Below are 22,651 nucleotides of genomic sequence, written 5' to 3'. Positions count from 1 at the left end.
CCCCTCCTTGGGATCGATTAATTTGCTGGAGTGGCTCACAGAACTCAGAGAAACCTTACATTTACCAGTTTATTAGAAAGGATATTACAAAGGATACAAATGAGATGCATAGGGCAAGGCATGTGGGAGGGAGCGCGGAGCTTCTAGGGCTTGGCACCCTCCAGGAACCTCCACGTGCCCAGCTACCAGAAGCTCTCTGAACCCTGTCTTCTTGGGTTTTTGTGGAGGCTTCATTACAGAGTCATGACTGATGAAACCATTGGCCATTGGCGAACAGCTTAACCTTTAGCCCCCTTCCCTCCTAGTATGTGGGATGGTAGGATGAAAGTCCCAGCCCTCTAATCCTGCCTGTGTCTCTCGGATCACCAGCCTCCATCCTGAAGCTACCTAGGGGCTGCCAGCCTTCAGTCAATCCATTAGTACATAGAAAGAGATCACTTTGGAGAGTAAGGCTTTTAGGAGTTATGTGCCAGAAATGGGGTTAAAGATGAAATATATGTTTACTAATATCACAAGGGTTATGATGTGTAAAGGGGGCTGAAACTCGCTAGGAATCCAAGAATACAAAATAAAGAGAGGCCGGGAGCAGTGGCACACACCTGTAATCCCAGCACTTTGGGAGGCTGGGGCAGGAGGATCACTTGAGGCCAGGAGTTCAAGATCAGCCTGAGCAACATAGCAAGACCCTTTCTCTGCAAAAAAAATTTAAAAATTAACCAGACATGGTGGCATGTGCCTGTAGTCCCAGCTACTCAGGAGGTGGGAGGATTGTTTGAGCCTGGGAGGTCGAGGCTGCAGTGAGCCACGATTGTACCACTGCACTCCAGCCTGGGCAGCAGAGACCCTGACTCAAAAAATAAATAAATGAAGCCAGGTAACACTCGAGAGCCATTTGACTGGAAAAAAGCAGAAAGTTGGTGGGATGTGGGGCTGTTGGGACCCCTCGGGTGCTGCTGATGGGCATGTGGACAAGGCTGCCCACTCTGGAGAGCGCCTGGCTGCACTCAGGCAGATGTCTGCAGACTGAGACCCAGGACCGCTACCCCTGGGTGCACTGACAAAGGAATGCCAACAGATCCATATGGGAACACGCCTGAGGATGCGCGCTACAGCTTCCTTTGTGGGAGGGGAGTAGGGTACAGTGGGGTCCCTCATTGGGAGGACAGAGACACAAAAAAGGATGCCGCATGGAGCACCAAGCAGTTAAAGCAACTCGGTGTTCACAGAGCAGCATGGACAGATCCTAAAGCCATGGTGCTGAGTGAAAAGAGAACCCGACACAGAATGGAACCCAGATGGTAATGTTTGGTAAACTAAAAACTGATCAATAGCCAGGTATGGTGGCGCACGTCTGTAGTCCCAGCCACTCAGGAGGCTGAGGTGGAAGGATCGCTTGAGCCCAGGAGTTGGAGTCCAGCCTGGGCAACATGGTGAGACCTCGTCTCTTTAAAAAACAAAAAATACAAAAATAAAAATCGATAAATAAAACAACACACATTTTGCAAGAACACAACCCAATCAAAAATGATACGTCAAACACAATAGAACATCACCTGAGGGATGGGCACAAAAAGGCCATGATTATAGGAATGAAAATGAAATAAAACCAGAGAGATCTTGCACCTCACCAAAGACAGCTGGTAGTTATAAGGATGAGGGTGGTCCCAGGGTTGAACTCGCCCCGCACCAGAACCAACGGTGCCTGGGGAAGTACTGACTGAGGACAGGGTAGGAGAGATGGTAGGTCCAGGACGCCACTTTGCCTAGGAGCTCTTGAGTTGGTGTAGCCCCAGGGCTTTTTTCAATCTTCTCTTTCTTGTTAACAAAGTCCTCTGGAACTGATTCTGTAGTTTTTCAATTTGCTACTGACACCTAGAAGGAAAACGGAACTAAAGACAGAAATCCAGTCCTATCCCTGTTATATTGGGACCATCTTACTGAGGAAGTCTCCTGTGGAGACCACCACGCTGCCCTCTGAAGTCACCTCCCATGGTGGCCTGGGGCAGGTCCTCCCCTCTGTTCGCCTCTAGCCCTTCTGCACTCAGGAGAGGCCGCTCCTGCCTGGATAGCCTGTGCACAACACGCTTCCCCTCACCATTGTCCTCTCTGTTTTCTAGTGGGAGGTCTGAAGAGCCCTTGGAGGGGAGAATATAAAGAACCAAGACATCCACCACCAAATCAAGCCAATTATCACCAGACCCTCCATGCCCAGCCGAGGGAGCTTTCGCCAAGGGCCCCAGAGCCTCGCCCAGTTGAGGAGACAACAGGCAGAGCCCCTAAGCTCCAGCCTCCTCTCCCACCAGAGCCCCCAGAGCCAAACAAGTCTCCTCCCTTGACTTTGAGCAAGGAGGAGTCTGGGATGTGGGAACCCTTACCTCTGTCTTCCCTGGAGCCAGCCCCTGCCAGAAACCCCAGCTCACCAGAGCGGAAAGCAACCTTCCCGGAGCAGGAACTGCAGCAGCTGGAAATAGGTACGGGCAACCATGGCTGCAGCTGGGGCCCCAAGCACTGGCCGCGGAGGGAGGCCGGCGCTTCTCCTTACCTGCGGTGTGGGCTTTCTTCCAGCCCCTTCCCCAGCAGCTCAGCTTCTACAGACTGTGCAGGAAGAACCCCTGAAAACACAGCCAGCCTCCTCCCAGTCTTTCACAGCCATTTTCTTCCACTTTTCCCTGCAGAATTATTCCTGAACAGCCTGTCCCAGCCATTTTCTCTGGAGGAGCAGGAGCAAATTCTCTCGTGCCTCAGCATCGACAGCCTCTCCCTGTCGGATGACAGCGAGAAGGTGAGTCAGTTGTGGCCCCGCAGCCATGGCTCCAGGGGTGTGGTTCTCCCGGTCCTGGCACAGAGCAAATAGCTTTGCGTCCAGCTAGTGAATGGACTCTGCAAGTAGTGGGTAAAGGGAGGGTGATGGGGGTCACCCCTTCCTTCTGGTAGGGGTCCTCACTAGGTTGGGGGAGGTGGTCATGATTCAGAGTGAGAGAAACCATGGGAATCTACCCTTCTGGGATTAGGGAATGTGTTTTGCCACCAGAGATAATGGGGAGGCAGGCCTTGGTCCCCCGTGGAGGCAACCCTTACCCTCCTCCAGCTGAGGGCATGAGCAGTGGCCCTTTGCCTCAAATGAGACCCAAACCAGAGATGGATCCTGGAGCCCAGGGCCCTGAGTCCGTACCCAATCCTGTTGTTTCAGAACCCATCAAAGGCCTCTCAAAGCTCGCGGGACACCCTGAGCTCAGGCGTACACTCCTGGAGCAGCCAGGCCGAGGCTCGAAGCTCCAGCTGGAACATGGTGCTGGCCCGGGGGCGGCCCACCGACACCCCAAGCTATTTCAATGGTACAGTCCAATTCCCACCTGCTCAGCAGCCCCCATGGCAGCTGATCTGCCTGGAGCTAGACAGCCACTGAGGGATTGTGTCTCCCCTCCCCTGGCACAGTGGGAGGGAGGAAGGCGCCTGGTCCCAGAACTTGAGGTTCCTGGCCAGTAAGTTGGGTTTCGAGCAAAGGTCCCCATCACCCACGAGCCTCTCCTGATTGGGCAGTGAGGGACCATTATCTCCTCATTGGCGGCTGATGGAGTCCCAGAAGGTTCCCCTAGCTTGGGGAGGAGAGCAGTCTCTCTTGACCTGGAGTCAGGAAATTGAGCAATTAATCTCTTCTAAAGGGAAAGGAACAGGACCCATGAGCATTTTAATCAGAAACTCAGCAAAAGGAGCCCCCTCTGAGATCTGAGGTCAAATGAGAAAGACAACATAAAATTCCTTCGTTTTCAAGCTTGATTGCATAGGTTATGATGTGGCTTTGCTAGAACAAGGGCATCATCAGATCGGAGTGCCCTGCTCTCCAGGGCAAGTGTGACTCATGGCAGCAGGCCAGAGGCCACTTCAACTCGGGGAACGATCTAAATTGCCCATAATCTAATTTAAGGATCTTTGTGTTCAGTTCCTTTCTGCTTTGCATCCAAGTTGAAATACTACTTCCCCATAGGAGCCAACCCCAGCTCTTAGCAACGCACAGGCCAGATCCCAGGTGCTGGCAGCCAGGAAGAACTAGCAGGTGTATATAACACGAGGGCTGTTCCAGCCTGAATTTTTTATTTTTCTTATAAAATGCAACTTTGTGACTGGGTGTGGTGGCTCACACCTGTAATCCCAGCACTTAGGGAGGCCAAGGCAGGTGGATTACATGAGGTCAGGAATTCGAGACCAGCCTGACCAACATGGTGTAACCCCATCTTTACTAAAAATATAAAAATTAGCTGGGTGTAGTGGCACATGCCTGTAATCCCAGCTACTCGAGAGGCTGAGGCAGGAGAATCACTTGAACCCGGGAGATAGAGGTTGCAGTGAGCTGAGATTGCTCCATTGCACTACAGCCAGGGCGACACCGTGAGACTCTGTCTCAAAAACAAACAGAAATGCAGCTGTGCTTAAACCAGCCCAAATTTTATCTCTGCTGCTCCATCACACCAGGCCTGCTCCCCTCTACATTAAGGGCAGAGTGACTTTTAACAAAAACATTCCCTCAGCCCCTGCCAGGACCCTGGTCCTTGGAGAGCCAGCAGCCGCTCTCCTGACTGTCACCTTGCCCGCCTTCTAGGTGTGAAAGTCCAAATACAGTCTCTCAATGGTGAACACCTGCACATCCGGGAGTTCCACCGGGTCAAAGTGGGAGACATCGCCACTGGCATCAGCAGCCAGGTAAGGGGCGCAGGTACTCTCTTGACCAGCAGAGTCCCAGAAGCCAGTGCACCTGGCCCCACCCTCCAGGAGGAAGGCTTTCAAAGAAATGGCACTCTAGGGAATACGTGGAATTGGCCTTCGACGTCCCCCAGGGCCTCAAAGTAAGACTGGCAGTGGGGACGGAGAGGTCCTCCAGACCCACACTTGGGCTGGGTGGGATTCTCTGAGTCCTGTGGAATGACAAACAGACAGTGCCCTTAGGGCTGCCAGTCTGGCTGGAGGGAGATGTCTTTACCTTTCTACATGGCTTCTGAGCCCCATGCCATGATCTCAGCCCACTGGTTTGCTCCACCCTTAGATCCCAGCCGCAGCCTTCAGCTTGGTGACCAAAGATGGGCAGCCTGTTCGCTATGACATGGAGGTGCCAGACTCGGGCATCGACCTGCAGTGCACGCTGGCCCCTGATGGCAGCTTCGCCTGGAGCTGGAGGGTCAAGCATGGCCAGCTGGAGAACAGGCCCTAACCCCACCCTCCACTGCCGGCTCCACGCTGCCGGAAGCAGCCTTCCTGCTCGGCGCACAATGCTGCCCTGAAACACAGGCTCAGCCGCTCCCAGGGATCTGCCAGCCCCCGGCTCAGCAGTGGGACCAGGGCCTGGCAGCAGCAAGGTGGGGGCAAGCAGAACGCCTCCCAGGATTTCCCACCTGAGTCCTGCCCCACCCTGCTGAGAAAACACTCTGCCACGTGAGGAGACAGAGGAGGACGGCAGGAGTTCCCTCGGGAAACAAACAGGATCTTCTCTGCCCTGCTCCAGTCGAGTTGGCCTGGCCCGCTTGGATCAGTGACCATTTGCTGGCAGACAGGGGAGAGCAGCTTCCAGCCTGGGTCAGAAGGGATGGGCGAGCCCCTCGGCCCCTCACCCTCCAGGCTGGTGTGAGGGTGTCGAGTGTGTAAGGGCCCACACTCAGGTTCAGTGCAGAACCAGGTCAGCAGGTATGCCCACCCGTAGGTTAACGGGAGGCCTCTGACCCCCTTGCCCGGCCTCACCTGGCCAGCTCATCCCTTTCGGGTGTAGGGGAAAGGAATGCCTGATCCCAGAAGGCTCCCTGCTAGAATACACCACACTTTTCAGATTGTTGTAACACAGGTCCTGAGTTGACTTCTGGTTCAGCCAACGACCAAAGAAGGTGTGTAAGTGAAGTGGTTCTCAGTCCCCAGACACGTGCCCCTTTGCTGCTGGCTATCACTCTTCCCCAGCGCAGCAGACCCTGAGCCCCTTCAGGCCCAGCACTGCCCCAGACTCACTGGCGCTCTTCCCTCATCTGTAAAGGTGAAGGGTGATGCAGGATGTGCCTGACAGGAACGGTCTGTAGATGGACATGATCAATACTAAGGAAAGCAGCAGACAGAGACGCTCCGGCACCCCAGCCCCACTGTCAGCGTCCAGCGTGCGGGCCCCCCAGAGCACAGCTCACACGAACACTCACCCTGCCCTGCCCCGGGCCGGAGGGTACTGCTGACAGCACTTTGCACTCTGATGACCTCAAAGCACTTTCATGGCTGCCCTCTGGCAGGGCAGGTCAGTGACTCTGTAGGAGCATAGCAGTCCAGGAGATGGGGTGAAGGGACAGTCTTGAGCTGTCTACATGCATGTGACTCCTCAAACCTCCTCCAGATTTCTCTAATAGCAACCACTTCCCCATTGCCCCAGCTTAGCCTCTTCTCCCAGGGGAGCTACTCAGGACTCATGTAGCATTAAGTCAGCTGTGAATTGTCAGGGGGGTGTCAGCTAGCCTCAACCTCCTGGGGCGGGGGACGCCGAGACTCCTTGGGAGAAGCTCATCCCCACGTCTTGCCTTGTGGACAGCTGGACAGCCTTTGTCCAGCTGTCCACAGCGAGCCAGACTGCTCCCGGGGAGACAGCCCCGGCCCCCAGCACATAAAGAACTGCAGCGTTGGTACTGCAGTGTGGGTTGTAGAGAACTCTTTGTAAGCAATAAAGTTTGGGGTGATGACAAATGTTTCCAGGCCATTGGTGTCCTCTCTCTTGCCTGCCGGCTTGCTGAACCTCACGACACTAACAACTGCCTCTCTGCCTTCTTGGTGAGATCTTTTCAAGTCCCCCTTGTTTTGGACAAGGACTGTTTCAGCCCTTGAGTGGGGCTGCTTTCCCACCATTCCTCCCAGTGGGTGCTTCTAGTCCCACCTCTGGGCTATTCATTCAGACCAGTTAGACAAGATGCCTTGCCCAGTGGCATCAGGGAAGTCCCTTGCCAAACACTGCCAGGCTGAAGGGTGGAGGAGGCGGACGACAAAGCCTGCATGCTTTGTGCCACTGCCCAAGTCAGGCAGCCCTCTACCACCAGAAGGGAAATAGGGATGGGTTCTGGGCCCTGACCAGCTAGGGATGCTGGATGCACACCACAGGCCCTCCACCTTCCCTTCCTGTCCTTGAGGCCTGGACTCAACCCTTTCCGCTGCCTCCTGAGCCCTGCATGGGGCCAGGGATGCCCTTGTGGCTGAGTTCCTTGGTCATGGAGCTGGGGCACACGTGATGCCTTATCGAATCTGGCTCCACACTCCCTGTGTGCACAAGTGTGTGTGCGCGCAGCTTGGGTTGGTTTAGCCGGTTCTTGGAAGGGCCCTGGGACCACGAAAGGGGCGGCAGCCCTGAGCCCCTGGCGTGCAGAGCGGGTGCAAGTCCGGTCCAGTAGAGTCAAACTTACCTGCCGCCTGCCTCTTGCTCTGGGCCCGCAGCGGAAGCGCGAGCCCTACTCCCGAGGTCTTTGGAGAGGGGTTCTGGCTTCGGGCCCGCAGCCTTCGGAGGACACCTCACTCGGGCCGTCCCCCGCCTGCTCGCCCGCCCGCCCGCCCGCCCGGAACCTAAATGCGGCTCCCTGCCTGCGGGGTCGCGGCAGGGACGTCACAGAGGCAGCGACATCACAGGCACCAGCGCCTCCAATATTTCCAGCGCCCCCCAGTCTCCCAGCCAAAGAGCACACTGGAGGCTGAGAGGCAGCATCTACCAGCCCGCTCCCCGCCTCCAGGACAGAGCCTCGGTCTGCATGGGGGTGACAGGTGGGAGCGGGCGGGCGCCCGGGGGCGGGTGTTCGGGTGGGCAGGCGGGGAAAGCGACAGTGAGTGGGGGCGGGGCGCGGAGGGGGCGGTCAGGAATCGGCCCGGGGCCCGTTCCCCTGCTCCCAAACCCCCGGCACCTGAAAGGCAGGTCGATCCCCCGCCAAAGCCCACCCGCTGCCCCTGACTATGGCCCCCAGCCTCAGCCCCTCCGTGGTGCACATCCGCGTGCGCGCACGGACACGCATGCGCGCCTTGTGGTAGGGACTGCAGCGTCAGTGGTTCTTGAAGGGGTTCTGAGACCACAGAAGGAGCAATGGCCTTGTGCACAGGAAACGACTCATGAATTATCCTGAACTGCAGATCCAAAAAATCACATCCAGTTGTCCCTGCTTGATGCTTGAGGCTTTGCAGGGAGGAGCGGCAGTCTTGAGCAGATTTTCATTGAGCGCCTCCTTGGTGTCTTGTACTTTTCTCTGAACCAATGAGCAAAGATGTTTGCCCCTAGTGCCCCGGGTCTCTCCTTCCCATAGGAGCGTCAGATCCCCCACTGAAATGGTGGCTTTCTTTTGGGGATCCTCTCTCCCAGAAGGGCATGGGCCAGCATTAAAAATGATCAAAAATTAGGTGGGCATGATGGCTCAACGCCTGCCATCCCAACACTTTGGGAGGCAGACGTGAGAGGATCACATAAGGCCAGGAGTTCAAGACCAGCCTAGGCAACATAGCGAGACTTTGTCCTCTACAGGAAATGTTTAAAATTAGACAGGTGTGGTGGCATGAGCCTGTAGTCCCAGCTACTTGGGAGGCTCACTGGAGCCCAGGAGTTGCAGTGAGCTATGATGGCGCCACTCCAGCCTGGGCCACAGAGCAAGACCCTGTCAAAAAAAAAATTAACCAGAGGTCGGGTGCAGTGGCTCACGCCTGTAAGGAAAAACGTAGATTGGACAGCCAGGTCTGTCATGGAGAGGATTACACTGATTATTTGAATTGGGCTTTCAGGCATGAGTAGGACTTTGCCAGAAGAAGACTTTCCAGGTATGAGAAATAGCATTTGCAAAGGCATTGGGTGCAGAAGAGCCTGCCGTACTCTGGGGGTAGCTTTGGCTTAGGGTGAGGAACAGGAAGATGGATGCCAAGAGATGAAAAATGAAGGTAGAGATCAGATCAAGAGGCCACATGGAGTTTGGGGGTGACCAGAGGCAAGTGAAATGTAGCAGGCTTACTCTGGGGTCATTGAAAATCCAGGTTGGAGGGGGACATGGTTGCAGTGGTCCCACTGGAGGACTAAAGAGATTTAAGACAGTGCAGTGAGTAGCATCCCAGAGTCTGGAGTCAGCCAGACCTGCCTTTGGGTCGTGTGCTACTCTTAATAGCTGCATGACCTCATACACGTTTCCTCATCTGTGAGAGGAGAGCTGTGGCCAACTGGGCATAGGGTAGGTATGAAGATTGAATGTGCAAAGCACTTAGCACCAAGTGCCAAAGGGTAGGAAGATGTGGGTTTGTGTTGGCTCTGGTACTGGGAGATAAGGAGAGCATCAGGGGTAGGAGGGCAGGAGCTTCGGAGTGAGGAGGAGTCACAAATGACCCAGGTTTCTCATTTGGGTGAAAGGATGAATGGGGCGAGGAGTGTGGGATATGGAGAGATGACAGACTAGAAAGGGAGACAGGAGTCAGACAGGCAGAGCCGTGGTGGCCACACTTAAGAGTCTGGACATACAGGGTGTGAATTTGAGGGAAGAAATTAGGCCAGGCACGGTGGCTCATGCCTGTAATCCCAACACTTTGGGAAGCCAAGGTGGGAAGATTGCTTGAGCTCAGGAGTTTGAGACCAGCCTGGGCAACATAGTGAGTCCTCATCTCTTTTTTTTGGTTTTTTGTTGTTGTTGTTGTTGTTGTTGTTTTTGAGACAGAGTCTTGCTCTGTCGCCCAGGCTGGACTGCAATGGCACCATCTGGGCTCACTGCAACCTCCGCCTCCCGAGCTCAAGCCATCCTCCCTATCAAAACCTAACAAAGACATTATAAAGAAAAGAAAATTATACACCAATATCCCTCATGGATATGCATGTGAAAACGCTGAAAAAAAGCCAATCAGATTCAACAACATATTAAAAGGGTAATACGTCATGACCAAATGAGGTTTATCCCAGTAATGCAAGGCTGATTTAACATTTAAAAAAATCAATTTATAGCTGGGCACGGTGGCTCACACCAATAATCTAGCACTTTGGGAAGCCAACGCAGGTGGATAGCTTGAGCCCAGGAGTTCAAGACCAGCCTGGGCAATATAACAAGACCTATCTCTACAAAAAATACAAAAATTAGCTGGATATGTTGGTGAACACCTGTAGTCCCAGCTACTCCAGAGGTGAGGTGGGAGGATCACTTGAGACAGGGAGGTTGAGATTGCCATAACTGTGCCACTGAACTCCAGCCTGGGTAACAGAGTGAGACCCTGTCTCAAAAAAAAATCGATGTGGCCCGGCGCGGTGGCTCAAGCCTGTAATCCCAGCACTTTGGGAGGCCGAGACAGGCGGATCACGAGGTCAGGAGATCGAGACCATCCTGGCTAACACGGTGAAACCTCGTGTCTACTAAAAAAATACAAAAACCAGCCAGGTGAGGTGGCGGGCGCCTGTAGTCCCAGCTACTCGGGAGGCTGAGGCAGGAGAATGGCGTAAACCCGGGAGGCGGAGCTTGCAGTGAGCTGAGATCCAGCCACTGCACTCCAGCCTAGGGGACAGAGCGAGACTCCGTCTCAAAAAAAAAAAAAAAAATGTATTTTACCATAAGCAGAATATAAAAATATAAAAGAATTATCACCCAAATAATATAACATTACTCATATGTTAATGTATTATAATGTATGTTATGTATACATATATAATATTAAAGAAAAACCATATGATCATCTCAATAAATGCAGAAAAAGCATTAGGCAAAATTCTCAATAAATGCAGAAAAAGCATTAGGCAAAATCCAGCATCCATTCCTAATTAAAACTAAGCAAACTAGGAGAGGAAACTTCATGAAGATGCCCAAGCTAATAAAAGGCATCATGAAGAAACCTACAGCTAGCATCATCCTTAATGGTGAAAGGCTAAACACTTTTCCCTAAGCTCAGAACGAAGCGAGGACGTACACACACACTCCTACTCAACATTGTATGGAGATTGTCCCCAGTGCAATTAGGCAAGAAAATGAAATAAGAGGAACAAGATTGGAAAGGAAGAAGTAAAAGTGTCCTGACTCACACACATTATTGTCTATGTAGAAAATCCGATAGAATCTAAAAGGAAAAAAAGCTATGAGAACACATGAGATTTTAGTATGGTTGCAGGATACAAAAGATGGATCTATTTCTGTGTGCTAGCAACAAACCACTGGAAATAGAAATTCTTTCGGCCAGGCACAGTGGCTCATGCCTGTAATCCCAGCACTTTAGGAGGCCGAGGCAGGCAGATCATTTGAGGCCAGGAGTTTGAGACCGCCTGGCCAAAATGGTGAAACCCCATCTCTACTAAAAATACAAAGAGTGACCCGGGGCCAGGCGCGGTGGCTCAAGCCTGTAATCCCAGCACTTTGGGAGGCCGAGACAGGCAGATCACGAGGTCAGGAGATCGAGACCATCTTGGCTAACACAGTGAAATCCCATGTCTACTAAAAAATACAAAAAAACTAGCCAGGTGAGGTGGCGGGCGCCTGTAGTCCGAGCTACTCGGGAGGCTGAGGCAGGAGAATGGCGTAAACCCAGGAGGCGGAGCTTGCAGTGAGCTGAGATCTGGCCACTGCACTCCAGCCTGGGCAACAGAGCGAGACTCCGTCTCAAAAAAAAAAAAAAAAAAAAAGGGCCGGGCGCGGTGGCTCACGCCTGTAATCCCAGCACTTTGGGAGGCTGAGGCAGGCGGATCACAAGGTCAGGAGATCGAGACCATCCTGGCTAACACGGTGAAACCCCATCTCTACTAAAAATACAAAAAAAAATTAGCTGGGCGTTGTGGCGGGCGCCTGCAGCCCCAGCTACTCTGGAGGCTGAGGCGGGAGAATGGCGTGAACCCAGGAGGCGGAGCTTGCAGTGAGCCGAGATCGCGCCACTGCACTCCAGCCTGGGGGTCAGAGCGAGACTCCCGTCTCAAAAAAAAAAAATTTTTTTTCAATTATTTCATATACTGCAGAATATTATTTGAATCCCTAATAGAACATTCTCAAGTCAGGCACAGAGATCTCAAGCTGAGTCAACATCTGACTTTTTCTCCCAGCCCCAGTGCTATTAAGAGGCTCACACAACAGTAATTTCTTCTCCTGTCCATACCCAGCTGCCATTTATGGAGGGGTTGAGGCTGTGGGTGTTGATTAAACTGCCCAGTGAAATTTTGTAAAGGGAGCAAAGGCCCTGAGGTCAGAAGCCTGGCGAACAGCAGGACCTGGGGCAGGGGGAGTTGGAGAGGGAGAAGAGAGACACATGAGGAAGCCAGGGAAGCGTAGTGATCAAGGAGATGGAGGGTTGGGGGATACATCCCCCAAGACCAGGCTAAAGCAGATGGTCCCAATCCCAGGACCAGCCATGCAAGGACCCCTCCCTCCAGCCGCTACATCTCTAGGAAGAGACTGCAGTACATTCTCATCCTTCCAGTCGCTTCCTGGGAGCGATTCTTCCCGGTCAGAGCCACTTCCTGCCACACCCCAGGCTGATGGGGACCCACCTTGCATGATGGCAGGGTCGTCATGATGGCCCCACCATCAACCCCTACGCATGGTCCTGGGTAGCAGAGAACAGGGCAGCCTGGTGCTTCCCACCCCCACAGGGTGAAGAAACAGATTCTGCAGTAAAAGATACAAGCTTCCAGGGAAGGGTGTGGGGTTGGGGGCGTTCCCAAGGAGTCAGTCTCCCCTGCAGAGGGGGATCTGAGCTCCTAAATCGTCGGCTAGGTGCTAGCACCACCTCAGATCACACACCCCGGGTGGAGGACTTGGCCTGGAGTCAGTGATGGATGATCCAGAGAGAGTAAAGGAAGCCAGCAGAAGAGCAGGAATGGGGAGATGGGGAAGGTTCGCGTGGGGCGTGATGGGGACTCCATGCAGTTACAGGCTCCTGGGAGTAGCCGGGGGCCAGGGAGTTAAGAGTTTCCTGAGTCAAAACCGCATTCAAGTCACCACTTCAGCTATGATCAGCTGGGGGGCCTTGGGCAAATGGATCTGTCCTAATTTTTTGTGTTGAATCCATGAGATAAAGCAGGTAAAGTGCCCAGGCTATGGAAGCGCCCCGTCATGGTCGGGGTACTGTTAGCAGTCACAGTTTTGGGGGAAGGAGATGGAACAGGGAGCCTCCGAGGAGGCAAGGCACAGACAGTGGAGAGAGCAGGACTGGAGGATAGGAATGGCTACCGGCTAGGGAACAAGGAGGGCGGGGCAGGTGGGTGAGGGAATGCAGCTGGGAACAGAGAAAAAGAAGGGCAGGAAGAGGTGGCTGGCTCTGGAATCCCTCCGGGACTGTCCTCTACCCTGCAGCTCCCTGCCCTCACCTCCTTTCCCCTGCCAGGTACCCATGGATTTCCATGCTGCAGCAAAGGGTCAGTGGAGGTTGCAGAGATGCGGTGAGAACCATCCCCGATCATCACAGGCATCCCCCGAGCCCTCCGGGACCTCCAGCCTCGCCCCTGACACCACCAATCCCCCAACCTAGGATCTTCCTCCCTTCTGCCATTTTCAAAACCTCCCCAGCGCCAGTGTCCAGGCCAAAAGACTGGGGAGGGCGTGGGGTATCTACCCTCCCGCTTCTGTTTATGCCCTCAGCCCCTGGCAGAGGAAGACTGAGGGGTGGTGAGGCACACCCAGGGACAGAATAGGACCTGACCCCTCAGAGCTGCCTGGCTTCCTGAGGACAGAGCTGCTCAAGGCGGGGGTGGGCAGGCACTTGAAGAAAGAGTGGGCAGGTGGGTGGGAGGACATTGCTCTGGGGCTCCCCTGCTGGGGACTAGTGTTCTGGGCACTAATTCGCGAAGTGAGTTGTCCCAGCTCACCTGCAATGCTTGATAAAAATGAGATTCCTGGGCCTTACCTCCAACCAACTGGATTCCTCTTTTGCGGGGTGGGGGGGCATGAGTTGGCAAGGAGTTTCCTAAACTCACTCAAGTTTCAGAATACAACTCCAGGCTTCCTGGTGGCAGTGGAGTGGGACAGCCAGGGGAGGGGATCAGCTGGTGGCGGGGTGGTCAGGGGGAGGTGCATCTTGCCAGCCTCTGTTACAAGGCAGAGGGCTTTGAGGGCCCCAGAAACCCCCTTCCCGCTGAAGCCACCACCCACCCCACAGATCCCCATCACCCACTCTGTCTCCTTCTGTCTTAGAGATGACTTAAGTCAACACCAGATACAAGAGGAACAGGAGGTAAAAACGGGGTGTCCTCTTATGGGGAGGTGGTAGGCAAGTGGCAGGGCTCTTCCCTAAGTCTCCATCAGCCCCTACCCTTGACAATCCTGGGACCCTAGTACCAGGCCAGTGTGGGTACACTCACACACACACCCCCTCACCAGGCAGGTCTCTGAGAGGAGGCAGGCATGGGGTTGGGAGGCGGGGGGAAGAGAGCAGGACCCGGGGCAGGGGTGGGGCAGGGACTCGGTGCCAGGGAGGGCCTCAGGGGCAGGACCTCCCGCTCCTGCCTCCTCAGCTTTGAGTTGAAACATTTCAGCTGGAGGCAGACATGCTAGAGCAGAAGCCCCAGCTCAAAGTGGACCTGGCTCCAGACCCAGACCCAGAACTGGAGATCGGACAGGTGCCGGCTTTACTGGAGTCAGAGCTGTACCCAGCCCTCAAGCTTGAAACTGAGCTGGACACAAAAGCCAACTGGAACGAGGAGTCTGACCTTGAAGAGCCCCTGCAGCTGGTGTGCCAGATAGAGTCCGTCCACTCCAACATGGCGCCGCCCACGCCGCAGACCTTCAGACCATGGAGTCTGAATTCAAACTCCGGGAGTTTCACGGAGGAGAACCACGTGTCCGCCTGCCGTCACTCCATCAGTGCACAGACCTCCAAGCACCTCTTCTGGGCAAACAAGCTCATCCAGGCCTCAGAGCACAGCCTGCAGCGGGCCATCAACATGCAGCTCAACAATGGCAGCGCAGGCCAGCCCATCAGTTCCCGGCTCCGGGAGGCCATCCCCACTGACGCCCTGTGCTCCAAGGAGCAGCTCCAGAGCCCCGATGCCCGCTCAGCTCCTCCGGCCACAAGCTTCCAGGAGCCAAGCCCCCTCCTGTCCTCAGATCTCCCGCCACCCATTGGCCTGGCAGAGCTAATCACCTTTGCATCTTCCCTGGCCATGGCCTCCTCCAGCAGGACGGACATGCCCAGTTTGGAACACATGATGAAAGCTCCACCTCAGGAGGCTCTGGAGCCTTCCACAGAGCCCCTCCTGATCACTGCGGAGGAGCAAAAGCCAGAAAAGCACGCAGAGGCCCTACCAGAGAAACCACGTGAAGCCAGGGCACCACTGAAATCTTGGAGTCAGGAAGACAAGAACTTCACTCAATCTTACTTTGACTTCAGCAAGCCAGGGATCAAGAGGGCCACCATCGAAGGGCAAATGCAGCTTCTCCAGCCACCAGCCACGTCCCCTGTGCTGCAGGGAGGCAAGGAAGAGTGAGTGAGGCCAGCCCCACAGCTCCCATAGAGGGGCTGTGCTAGAACATAGGGGGGTCCTCACACAGCCGGCTAGGGGTGGGGAACACTGGAATGAGGACCTGGGAGCAGGATGCGGTGGGCTGTGACGCCTCCACCTCAGTGACCTCATAAAGGCTGTTGGAACAAGGTTCCAGTGGACTGAGGTGCAGAGCCAAGGCAAGGGCTGGAGGAAGCCTGGGGACCAAGGAGGGTGGGCACAGGGGCCTGGGTTCAAACTGGGAAGGACCACGCTGGCATTAGGTGGCTTCCCACCCTGGGGGTTGGGCCTCACCGAGGTCGGAAATGCTCAGGCTGGGGTCTGCCCTGTTGAGAACAGGTTGGCCCCAACCCTGGAGTCCAGGACATTTTTCTTGAGGGGAGAATGAGGATGCAGGGCACTCCAGTACACCTTGCTTTCTGGTGGTGAATGGACACAGAACGTAACCTTAGCTGCCCAGACACAGGCAGCAGCAGAAGACCCCTTACCCCCAGTGACCTCTTCAGAGGGGCCTCTGGGCTCAACCCTCTCCTTCGACCACCCTCTGGGGCCCAAGTGACACTCTCTCTTTTGTGTTGCAGCTCAGTGCCGCCAGGAAAAGAGAAACAGAATCCATTATTGGTGAAAATCCATTTTAAGCTGTCAGCCCCCACAACCCCAGAGAAATGACTAGACAGAACCAATAAAGCCTCCAGTGCTGGCCGTCGGCTCAGACTTTTGTGCAAATGCCCCTGGGCCAGGGAGCTCACCTGGCTGCTGTGTCCTGGTCTGCCACCCCATTTTTTAGCTGCCCCAGCTCCACCTGCCCCCAGAGGGCAATGCCACCCTTGTCCTGGCCACCCATCTCTCACCTGTCCACTCCCCAGGGTCAGTTCCCTTCACTCCCTCCTGGCCAGCCCTCTAGGCCAGCAGAAAGACTTGTGGCTGGTCTTGGGGAGGCCTCGGTGTCCTCTGAGGCTTCCATTTCTTAGACTGTGAAATGAGGCTTCCTCTTGGCCTGAGGCCAGGGAAGTGTTGGGATCATCTGAGGAGATGGCCTCCTGGGCATGGACTGGGCAGGTGAGAAAGTGGGTCTGAGGGGGATCTTCCTGCACTCTTCATGGGGAAGGCCTGGCATGGGGAAGGGATGGTATCCAGGAGTTTGAAGGGGAGGAAAATGAGGCCGAAGGACTGGTCCTCCACGGGTAACAGGCCAGAGCTAGAAAGTACCTTCAAATGCAGGAGAGAGCCATACATCACCCAGACGTGTGCACACAGACATCACCAGCTGCCCAGCACATCACACATACAGCACCCACACACAGAGGAAGCAGCATACGACACCCATGCCCATGTACACATGTACCTGACAGTCACATGTACCAAATATGCACACAAGGCCGGGTGTGGTGTCTCATGCCTATAATTCCAGCACTTTGGGAGGCAGAAGCCAGCAGATCACTTGAGGTCAGGAGTGCGAGACCAGTCTGGCTAACACGGTGAAACTCCATCTCTACTAAAAATACAAAAATTAGCTGGGCGTGGTGACATGCGCCTATAGTCCCAGCTACTGGGGAGGCTGAGGCAGGAGGATCTCTCGAGTCCGGCAGGCAGAGGTTGCAGTGAGCTGAGATTGCACCACTGCACTCCAGCCTGCGCAACAGAGCGAGACTCCATCTCAAAGAAGAAGAAAAAAAAAAATGCACACACATGTACACGCCTCCCACCCAGGGTTTGGCCTTGGAGGCCGAGAGGGCAAGCAGTATAGACTGACTCCTGGCAGAGTAGAGATGGCAGCAAAGGAAGGAAGGGGATTCGGAGTGCATGGATGGACAGGGATGTGGACAGGGAAGCCTAGGGGAAGGAGAAGGGGAGGCTGCGCCATGGCCCGGCCTCAGGTTCCCTGCTAAGTGAAAGCCCAGCCTTGTGGATCTTCAAGAGCCTGCCCAGCTTTCGGAGGGTCCAAGGAGAGAGATGCCTAGGGCCTGAAGGGTGTGATTAGGAAGGGGTGAGCAGTTCAGAATGGGTCAGGGCCAGGAGGAGAAGCGGGCGGGAGACTGGAAGGAGGGACAAGGAGTAGCTGCAGAGGTGGGTGTCTTGGGGGCGGTGGGGGACTGAGCCAGAATCACTGGGCTCTCAGGACTAATCTTTCCATAGGTTTTTTTAAATTAATAGACTTTATTTTTTAGAGCAGTTTTAGGTTTGCAGCAAAACTGAGTGGAAAGTACAGAGAGTTCCCATGTACCCCTGTCCCCACCCACGTACAACCTCCCTGGTTCTGGACATCCTGCAGTGGCACATTTGTTACAACTGATAAACCTACACTGACTCATCATCATCACCAAAAGTCCACAGTTCACATTGGGGTTCACTATTGGTGTTCTACATTCTATGGGGGTTTGTTGTTTTTGAGACGGAGTCGTGCCCTGTCACCCAGGCTGGAGTGCAATGGTGTGATCTCAGCTCACTGCAACCTCTGTTCACCTCCTGGGTTTAAGCGATTCTCCTGCCTCAGCCTCCCAAATAGCTGGGACTACAGGCACCCGCCACCATGCCCATCTAATTTTTGTATTTTTGTACAGACAGGGTTTCACCATGTTGGCCAGGCTGGTCTTGAACTCCTGACTTTAGGTGATCCACCCACCTCAGCCTCCCAAAGTGCTGGGATTACAGATGTGAGCCACCGCGCCTGGCCCGTTCTATGGGTTTTGATTGTAGTGTGATACAGAGTCGTTTCATTGCCCTAAAAGTTCTGTGCTCTACCTGGCCCCTTCAACTCCTGTCAACAACTGGTCCTTTTACTATTGCCACAGTTTTGCCTTTTCCAGAATGATTTGGAATCAAATGGTATGCAGTCTGTTTGGGTTGGCTTCTTTCACCTGGTAATACACGTTTAAGGTTCCTCCATGTCTTTTCCTGGCTTGATAGCTCATTTATTTTTAGTGGTGAATACTATTCCATTGTCTGGGTGTATGACTGTTTATTTATCCATTCACCTACTGAAGGACATCTGGGTTGTTGCCAGGTTTTGGCAATTATGAATACAGCTGCCATAAACATCCATGTGCAGGTTTTTGTGTGGATATGAGTTTTCAAAACATTTGGATAAATACCAAGGAGCACAATTGCTGGATCATGTGATAAGGGTGTGTTTCATTTTGTAAGAAACTGCCAAACTTGTCTTCCAGATTGGCTGCATCATTTTGCATTCCCACCAGTAATTAATCAGTTCCTATTGTTTCACATCCTCACCAGCATTTGGTGGTGGTAGTGTTTTGGATTTTGGTATCTGAATAGGTGCATAATAGTATCTCATTGTTTTAATTTGCAATTTGCTGATAACATATGATGTTGAACATTTTTTCATGTGCTTACTTTCATTTGTATGTATTCTTTGGCGAGGTGCCTGTTTAGATTTTTTTTTTTTTTTTTTTTTTGACAAGGCCTCATTCTGTCACCCAGGCAGAGTGCAGTGGCTCGATCATGGCTAATTGCAGCCTTGAACTCCTGGGCTCAAGTGATCCTCCCATCTCAGGTTCCCAAAAAGCTGGGATTAAAGGTGTGCGCCACCATGCCTGGCTAAGCTTTTTATTTTTTGTAGAGATGGGATCTTGCTGTGTTGCCCAGGCTGATCTCAAACTCCTGGTCTCAAGTGATCCTCCCACCTCAGCTTCCCAAAGTGCTGGGATTCAAGATGTAAGCCACCACACTTGGCTTTTGCCCTTTTTTTAAAAAAAAAATCGGGCTGTTCATTTTCTTACTGTTGAGGGGTTTTGTTTTTTTTGGTTTTTGAGACAAGTTCTCTCTCCATCACCCAGGCTGGAGTACAATGGTGCCATCACGGCTCACTGCAGCCTTGAACTTCTAGGCTCAAGCAATCCTCCCTCCTCGGCCATCCAAAGTGCCGGGATTACAGTCCTGAGCACCATGCCTGGCCTCCCTGTTGAGTTTTAGGAGTAATTTGCAGAGGGCAGAAGACCAAGAGATCGAGTCATCACTGAGAACAAACAGGTGACCAGGTCTGGAGGAGGGTCCTTTTCCCTCACCCGGGGTGGGGGGAATCACTGCCCTAGCCCTTTCCCCAGAATCCCCTGCATAGAGGGCTGTGGTACAGTTTCATGTGGAGGATCCTGGGAGGAGGTGGAACCGTATACCCACAGGCCTGGTCCCAGGTCTGAGTACCTGAGTGGGCTGGACCCCTCTGCCTCTCTCCTTCCTGCCTCTAAGGCCTCCACAGCAGCCTCAAAGGCTGCTCATATGAGATCCAGCAGAGGAGCAGGCAGGCAGGATGCAGAAAGGGAGGCTGCAGCTGCACACTGCCCGGCTGACCCAGACGGAGCTAGCACTAGCCATGGCCACAAAGGCTGAACACACCATGAGGAGGGCAACAGAAATCCAGGGCCTTGTGGCTGCCCATCCAGCAGAGTCAGGTCCAGATGCTGGGTCTGAGAGGTGAAGGCAGGGACCAGGGGCCAGGCCTTGGGGGCTGGGTTTGGGGTAAGGCCTGGCTGGCCCTGGCATTTCTATGCAACAGGTGCAAAGACCTTTCCAACCTCTTTCTATCTCCTGGGGCAGCTTGACAGGTGAGACACCCCAGCAGCTGGCAGGTGAGGGCCCCAGGACTGGGAGTAAGGAAGAAAATTAGGGGGTGCTCAGGGAAGAACTACAAGGGATTGCCTGCCCTGAAGCTGGGGTCACTGCAAGAAGCAGTGTTTGCAACCATCCCTCCATGCTTGTCTGATTTGCTCATCTCTACAACCCTAGAGCTCACAGAGTGTGTGTGTGTGTGTGTGTGTGTGTGTGTGTGCATGTGTGTGTGAAGGAGGGAGGAGAGGAAAAGAAAACTCAATGGATTGGTATATAGGTGAATGCAGGTATTTAGATGGATGGATAGATAGATGATGAACAGGATGGAAAAGAAGGGAGAAGGTAAAGGAGGAGAAAAAATGAGAGGAAAAATCTGAGTTCCCCTGCCTCATGGGGCCTAAGACCATAAGGGTAAAGGCAAAAGAAACCACAGCCCCATGCTCCCCCAAACAACATGTCCTGATATTGGCAAGGGCCCCTCAAAGCAGAATCACTTTATTCATCATCAACAATGTTCAGTGCCTACGACATGCCAGGCACCAGCAGGGCTCCAAGGCACTGTAGCTTCAGAGCCAGACTGCTAGATGTGACCTTGGACATGAATTTTGAATGTTTTTCAAATACGAGTTTTGGACATAAGGACTGGATGGGCACATAACATGTACCAATACACAACAGCCACTGCTACTCTTTATATTAAAAGTTACAGGCCAGGTGTGGAGGTTGATGTCTGTAATCCCAACAGTTTGGGAGGCCAAAGCGGGAGGGTTACTTGAGCCCAGGACTTCGAGACCAGCCTGAGCAACACGGTGAAACCCCATCTCTACAACAAATTAAACAATTAGCCAGGTGTGGTGGCACGTACCTGTGATGCCACCTACTCAGGAGGCTGAGGTGAGAGGATCGTTTGAGCCTTGGGAGGTTGAGGTTGCAGTGAGCCGAGATCTCACCACTGCACTCCAGCCTGGGCAAAGAGTGAGACTCTGTCTCAAAAATAAATAAATAAATAAAAATTTAAAACACCCAGGAGGGAGTTAGAATGAGCCAAGTCGTCAGTTCCACCTGAGTTAGAGTGGGCAGCTTTCAGGGTTCCTGTGTGGGTGGTTTATCTTGCCACCTGTCCCCCTCTACCCTCAGCCTTCCAGGATATCTTCAAACTCTTCAGCTCCAGCCCAATGGGTACCGTGGACATGCACAGCATGAAAGGCGCCCTAGGCAATGTGGGTATCCAACTGAGTCCACAGGAGACATTCGAGGCTCTGCCGCAGGTGGACTTGGATGGTGGGTGCCCCATCCCTGTCCTCTTGTCCCCTCCCACCTCCAGGCATCCTTCTAAAGAATACCTCCCCTTCCCACAAAATCCTAGCCTGGTCCTATTTTAAAGTTCCCTCTTACAGGAAGCCTGCCCTGACCAACACACCTATCTCATGGCCTGTAAACGTTGCTACTGTGTTAATCCTAATCCTGATTTGGGAACCCCCAAGGCACGGGTCATTTCTCCCCCATTCAAACTAGGGTCTGCCCTTGGCTAGAGGCAGGACTAGATTCTCTAACACCTGGAACTGCCAGCAGGCATCTGTAAGGCAGGCCTTCTGCAGGGGCAGGCACCCACAGCGCCCCCTCTCCTCTCTCCCCAGGTGTTGGAATCGTAAGCTTCAGTGACTTCCTGGGTGTCTTCAATGACAACCACCGCTTGGCTCAGTGCATGGGTGAGGGGCAAGGCTGGTGGAGGAGGGGTGGGCCTGGCCTAGGGGGAGCCCCCTCCTCACGCTCCTTCACCTTTTTTGTCCCAAGCCGGGTGACGAACAGCCAGGTCTGTGACCCCCAGGGACTGCAGACCCTGTTCTTGGAAATGCTATTCAAGCTGCTGGGCCGGGGCTTTGTGCCCTCCAAGTTGGCACAGGAGGTGATGAGGTGGGCACAACCATACCAGCTCCACGGGACCCCTGATGTTCCTGCCCTAGAGACGGGAGCCTTGAATTCTGGGTCTGTTTCCTGGGCCCCAAGTCGCCCCAGGACAAAGCAGTGGCTCCCGGCCCTGCTTTGGCTTCCGCACCTGTGAGACAGAGAGGGCTGGGGCTGGGGGTGTCTGAGGCGGCCTCCCCGCCTCTCTTCTCCAAGCTACTACTTCAAGAAGCAGTGGGCTCTGGGGCTCAGCCCAGGCTGCGGGGGTTGGGGGGCGCTCCACGCGGGCCTCACCTTCTGCCACGCGGCGCGCATCAGCGGCCTCTCCAACTAGGAGCTGGCGCGCTCGCTGCACAGACTGCACGAAGTAGGTGAGTCCCCGACGGGGCGGGGTGCGCGGGTATCCGCGGGAGGGACCTCTCCCAGCCACTCACAACCCCCGCCCTCGCCTCCTACCCCCAGGACCCGCTCTGAGAACCGTCTCCTCCTCTACCTCCTCCCGGGCACCCACCCTAGGTGCGCGCAACCCCTACTCTCAGATTCCTAACCTGGAGGAGTCGGCGCTCCCGGAACGCAGGACACGAAGCCCAGCCGCGGGCCCCGGCTTCCGCCTGAGCCAGCCCTACTAGCCCGGCCGCCCCAAGTTCCCGCCCAACCCGGGGCGTGGCTCGGCCTAGGTGAGAGCCGGCGGGCGGGGGAGGGATACGCAGTGAGGGGCGGGACAGGTGCGCGGAGGCGGGACAGACAGATGGGGCAATACCGGCTGGC

General features: G+C 54.2%; 2 protein-coding genes and 2 long non-coding RNA genes across 7 annotated transcripts in view; 2 read left to right on the top strand and 2 right to left on the bottom strand.

The window, feature by feature from the left end:
• MAP3K14 (mitogen-activated protein kinase kinase kinase 14) overlaps positions 1-6,703 on the top strand; it is a 53,872-nt gene extending 47,169 nt beyond the window's left edge. Inside the window, exons 12-16 of the mRNA XM_050763173.1 lie at positions 2,118-2,471; positions 2,676-2,782; positions 3,191-3,335; positions 4,598-4,698; positions 5,039-6,703. Coding sequence (XP_050619130.1) covers positions 2,118-2,471; positions 2,676-2,782; positions 3,191-3,335; positions 4,598-4,698; positions 5,039-5,203 — 872 coding nt within the window. The 3' untranslated portion in view covers positions 5,204-6,703. The remainder of the gene's footprint in view (positions 1-2,117; positions 2,472-2,675; positions 2,783-3,190; positions 3,336-4,597; positions 4,699-5,038) is intronic.
• Positions 1,618-7,683, bottom strand: LOC126938711 (uncharacterized). 2 transcript variants are annotated; one of them, XR_007720158.1, is made up of 3 exons: positions 7,407-7,683; positions 2,543-2,761; positions 1,618-1,872 (listed from the first exon to the last, which is right to left on the bottom strand). It is a non-coding gene; the product is annotated as an uncharacterized LOC126938711 (long non-coding RNA). The 2 variants fall into 2 exon arrangements; XR_007720159.1 differs by lacking the exon at positions 1,618-1,872 and adding an exon at positions 2,376-2,461 and having other exon boundaries at positions 7,407-7,677.
• SPATA32 (spermatogenesis associated 32) lies at positions 7,672-16,114 on the top strand. 3 transcript variants are annotated; one of them, XM_050763175.1, is made up of 6 exons: positions 7,688-7,758; positions 8,758-8,793; positions 13,300-13,354; positions 14,106-14,145; positions 14,447-15,393; positions 15,994-16,114. In XM_050763175.1, the coding sequence occupies exons 1-6, from the start codon at positions 7,746-7,748 to the stop codon at positions 16,079-16,081; spliced, it is 1,179 nt and encodes a 392-aa protein (XP_050619132.1). In that variant the 5' UTR covers positions 7,688-7,745; the 3' UTR covers positions 16,082-16,114. The 3 variants fall into 3 exon arrangements, with proteins under 3 accessions (XP_050619133.1, XP_050619132.1, XP_050619134.1); XM_050763176.1 differs by lacking the exon at positions 8,758-8,793 and having other exon boundaries at positions 7,672-7,758; XM_050763177.1 differs by lacking the exons at positions 7,688-7,758; positions 8,758-8,793 and having other exon boundaries at positions 13,324-13,354; positions 14,426-15,393.
• Positions 13,656-22,554, bottom strand: LOC126938712 (uncharacterized). Its single transcript, XR_007720160.1, has 3 exons — positions 22,432-22,554; positions 15,290-15,373; positions 13,656-13,999 (listed from the first exon to the last, which is right to left on the bottom strand). It is a non-coding gene; the product is annotated as an uncharacterized LOC126938712 (long non-coding RNA).
• Between the last annotated feature and the right edge of the window lie 97 nt (positions 22,555-22,651).

Source organism: Macaca thibetana, chromosome 16 (assembly GCF_024542745.1).
Source record: "Macaca thibetana thibetana isolate TM-01 chromosome 16, ASM2454274v1, whole genome shotgun sequence".
NCBI classification, from domain to species: domain Eukaryota; kingdom Metazoa; phylum Chordata; class Mammalia; order Primates; family Cercopithecidae; genus Macaca; species Macaca thibetana.
The sequence above is the reverse complement of the archived record's forward strand: the minus strand, read 5'-3'. Positions and strand labels throughout refer to the sequence as shown.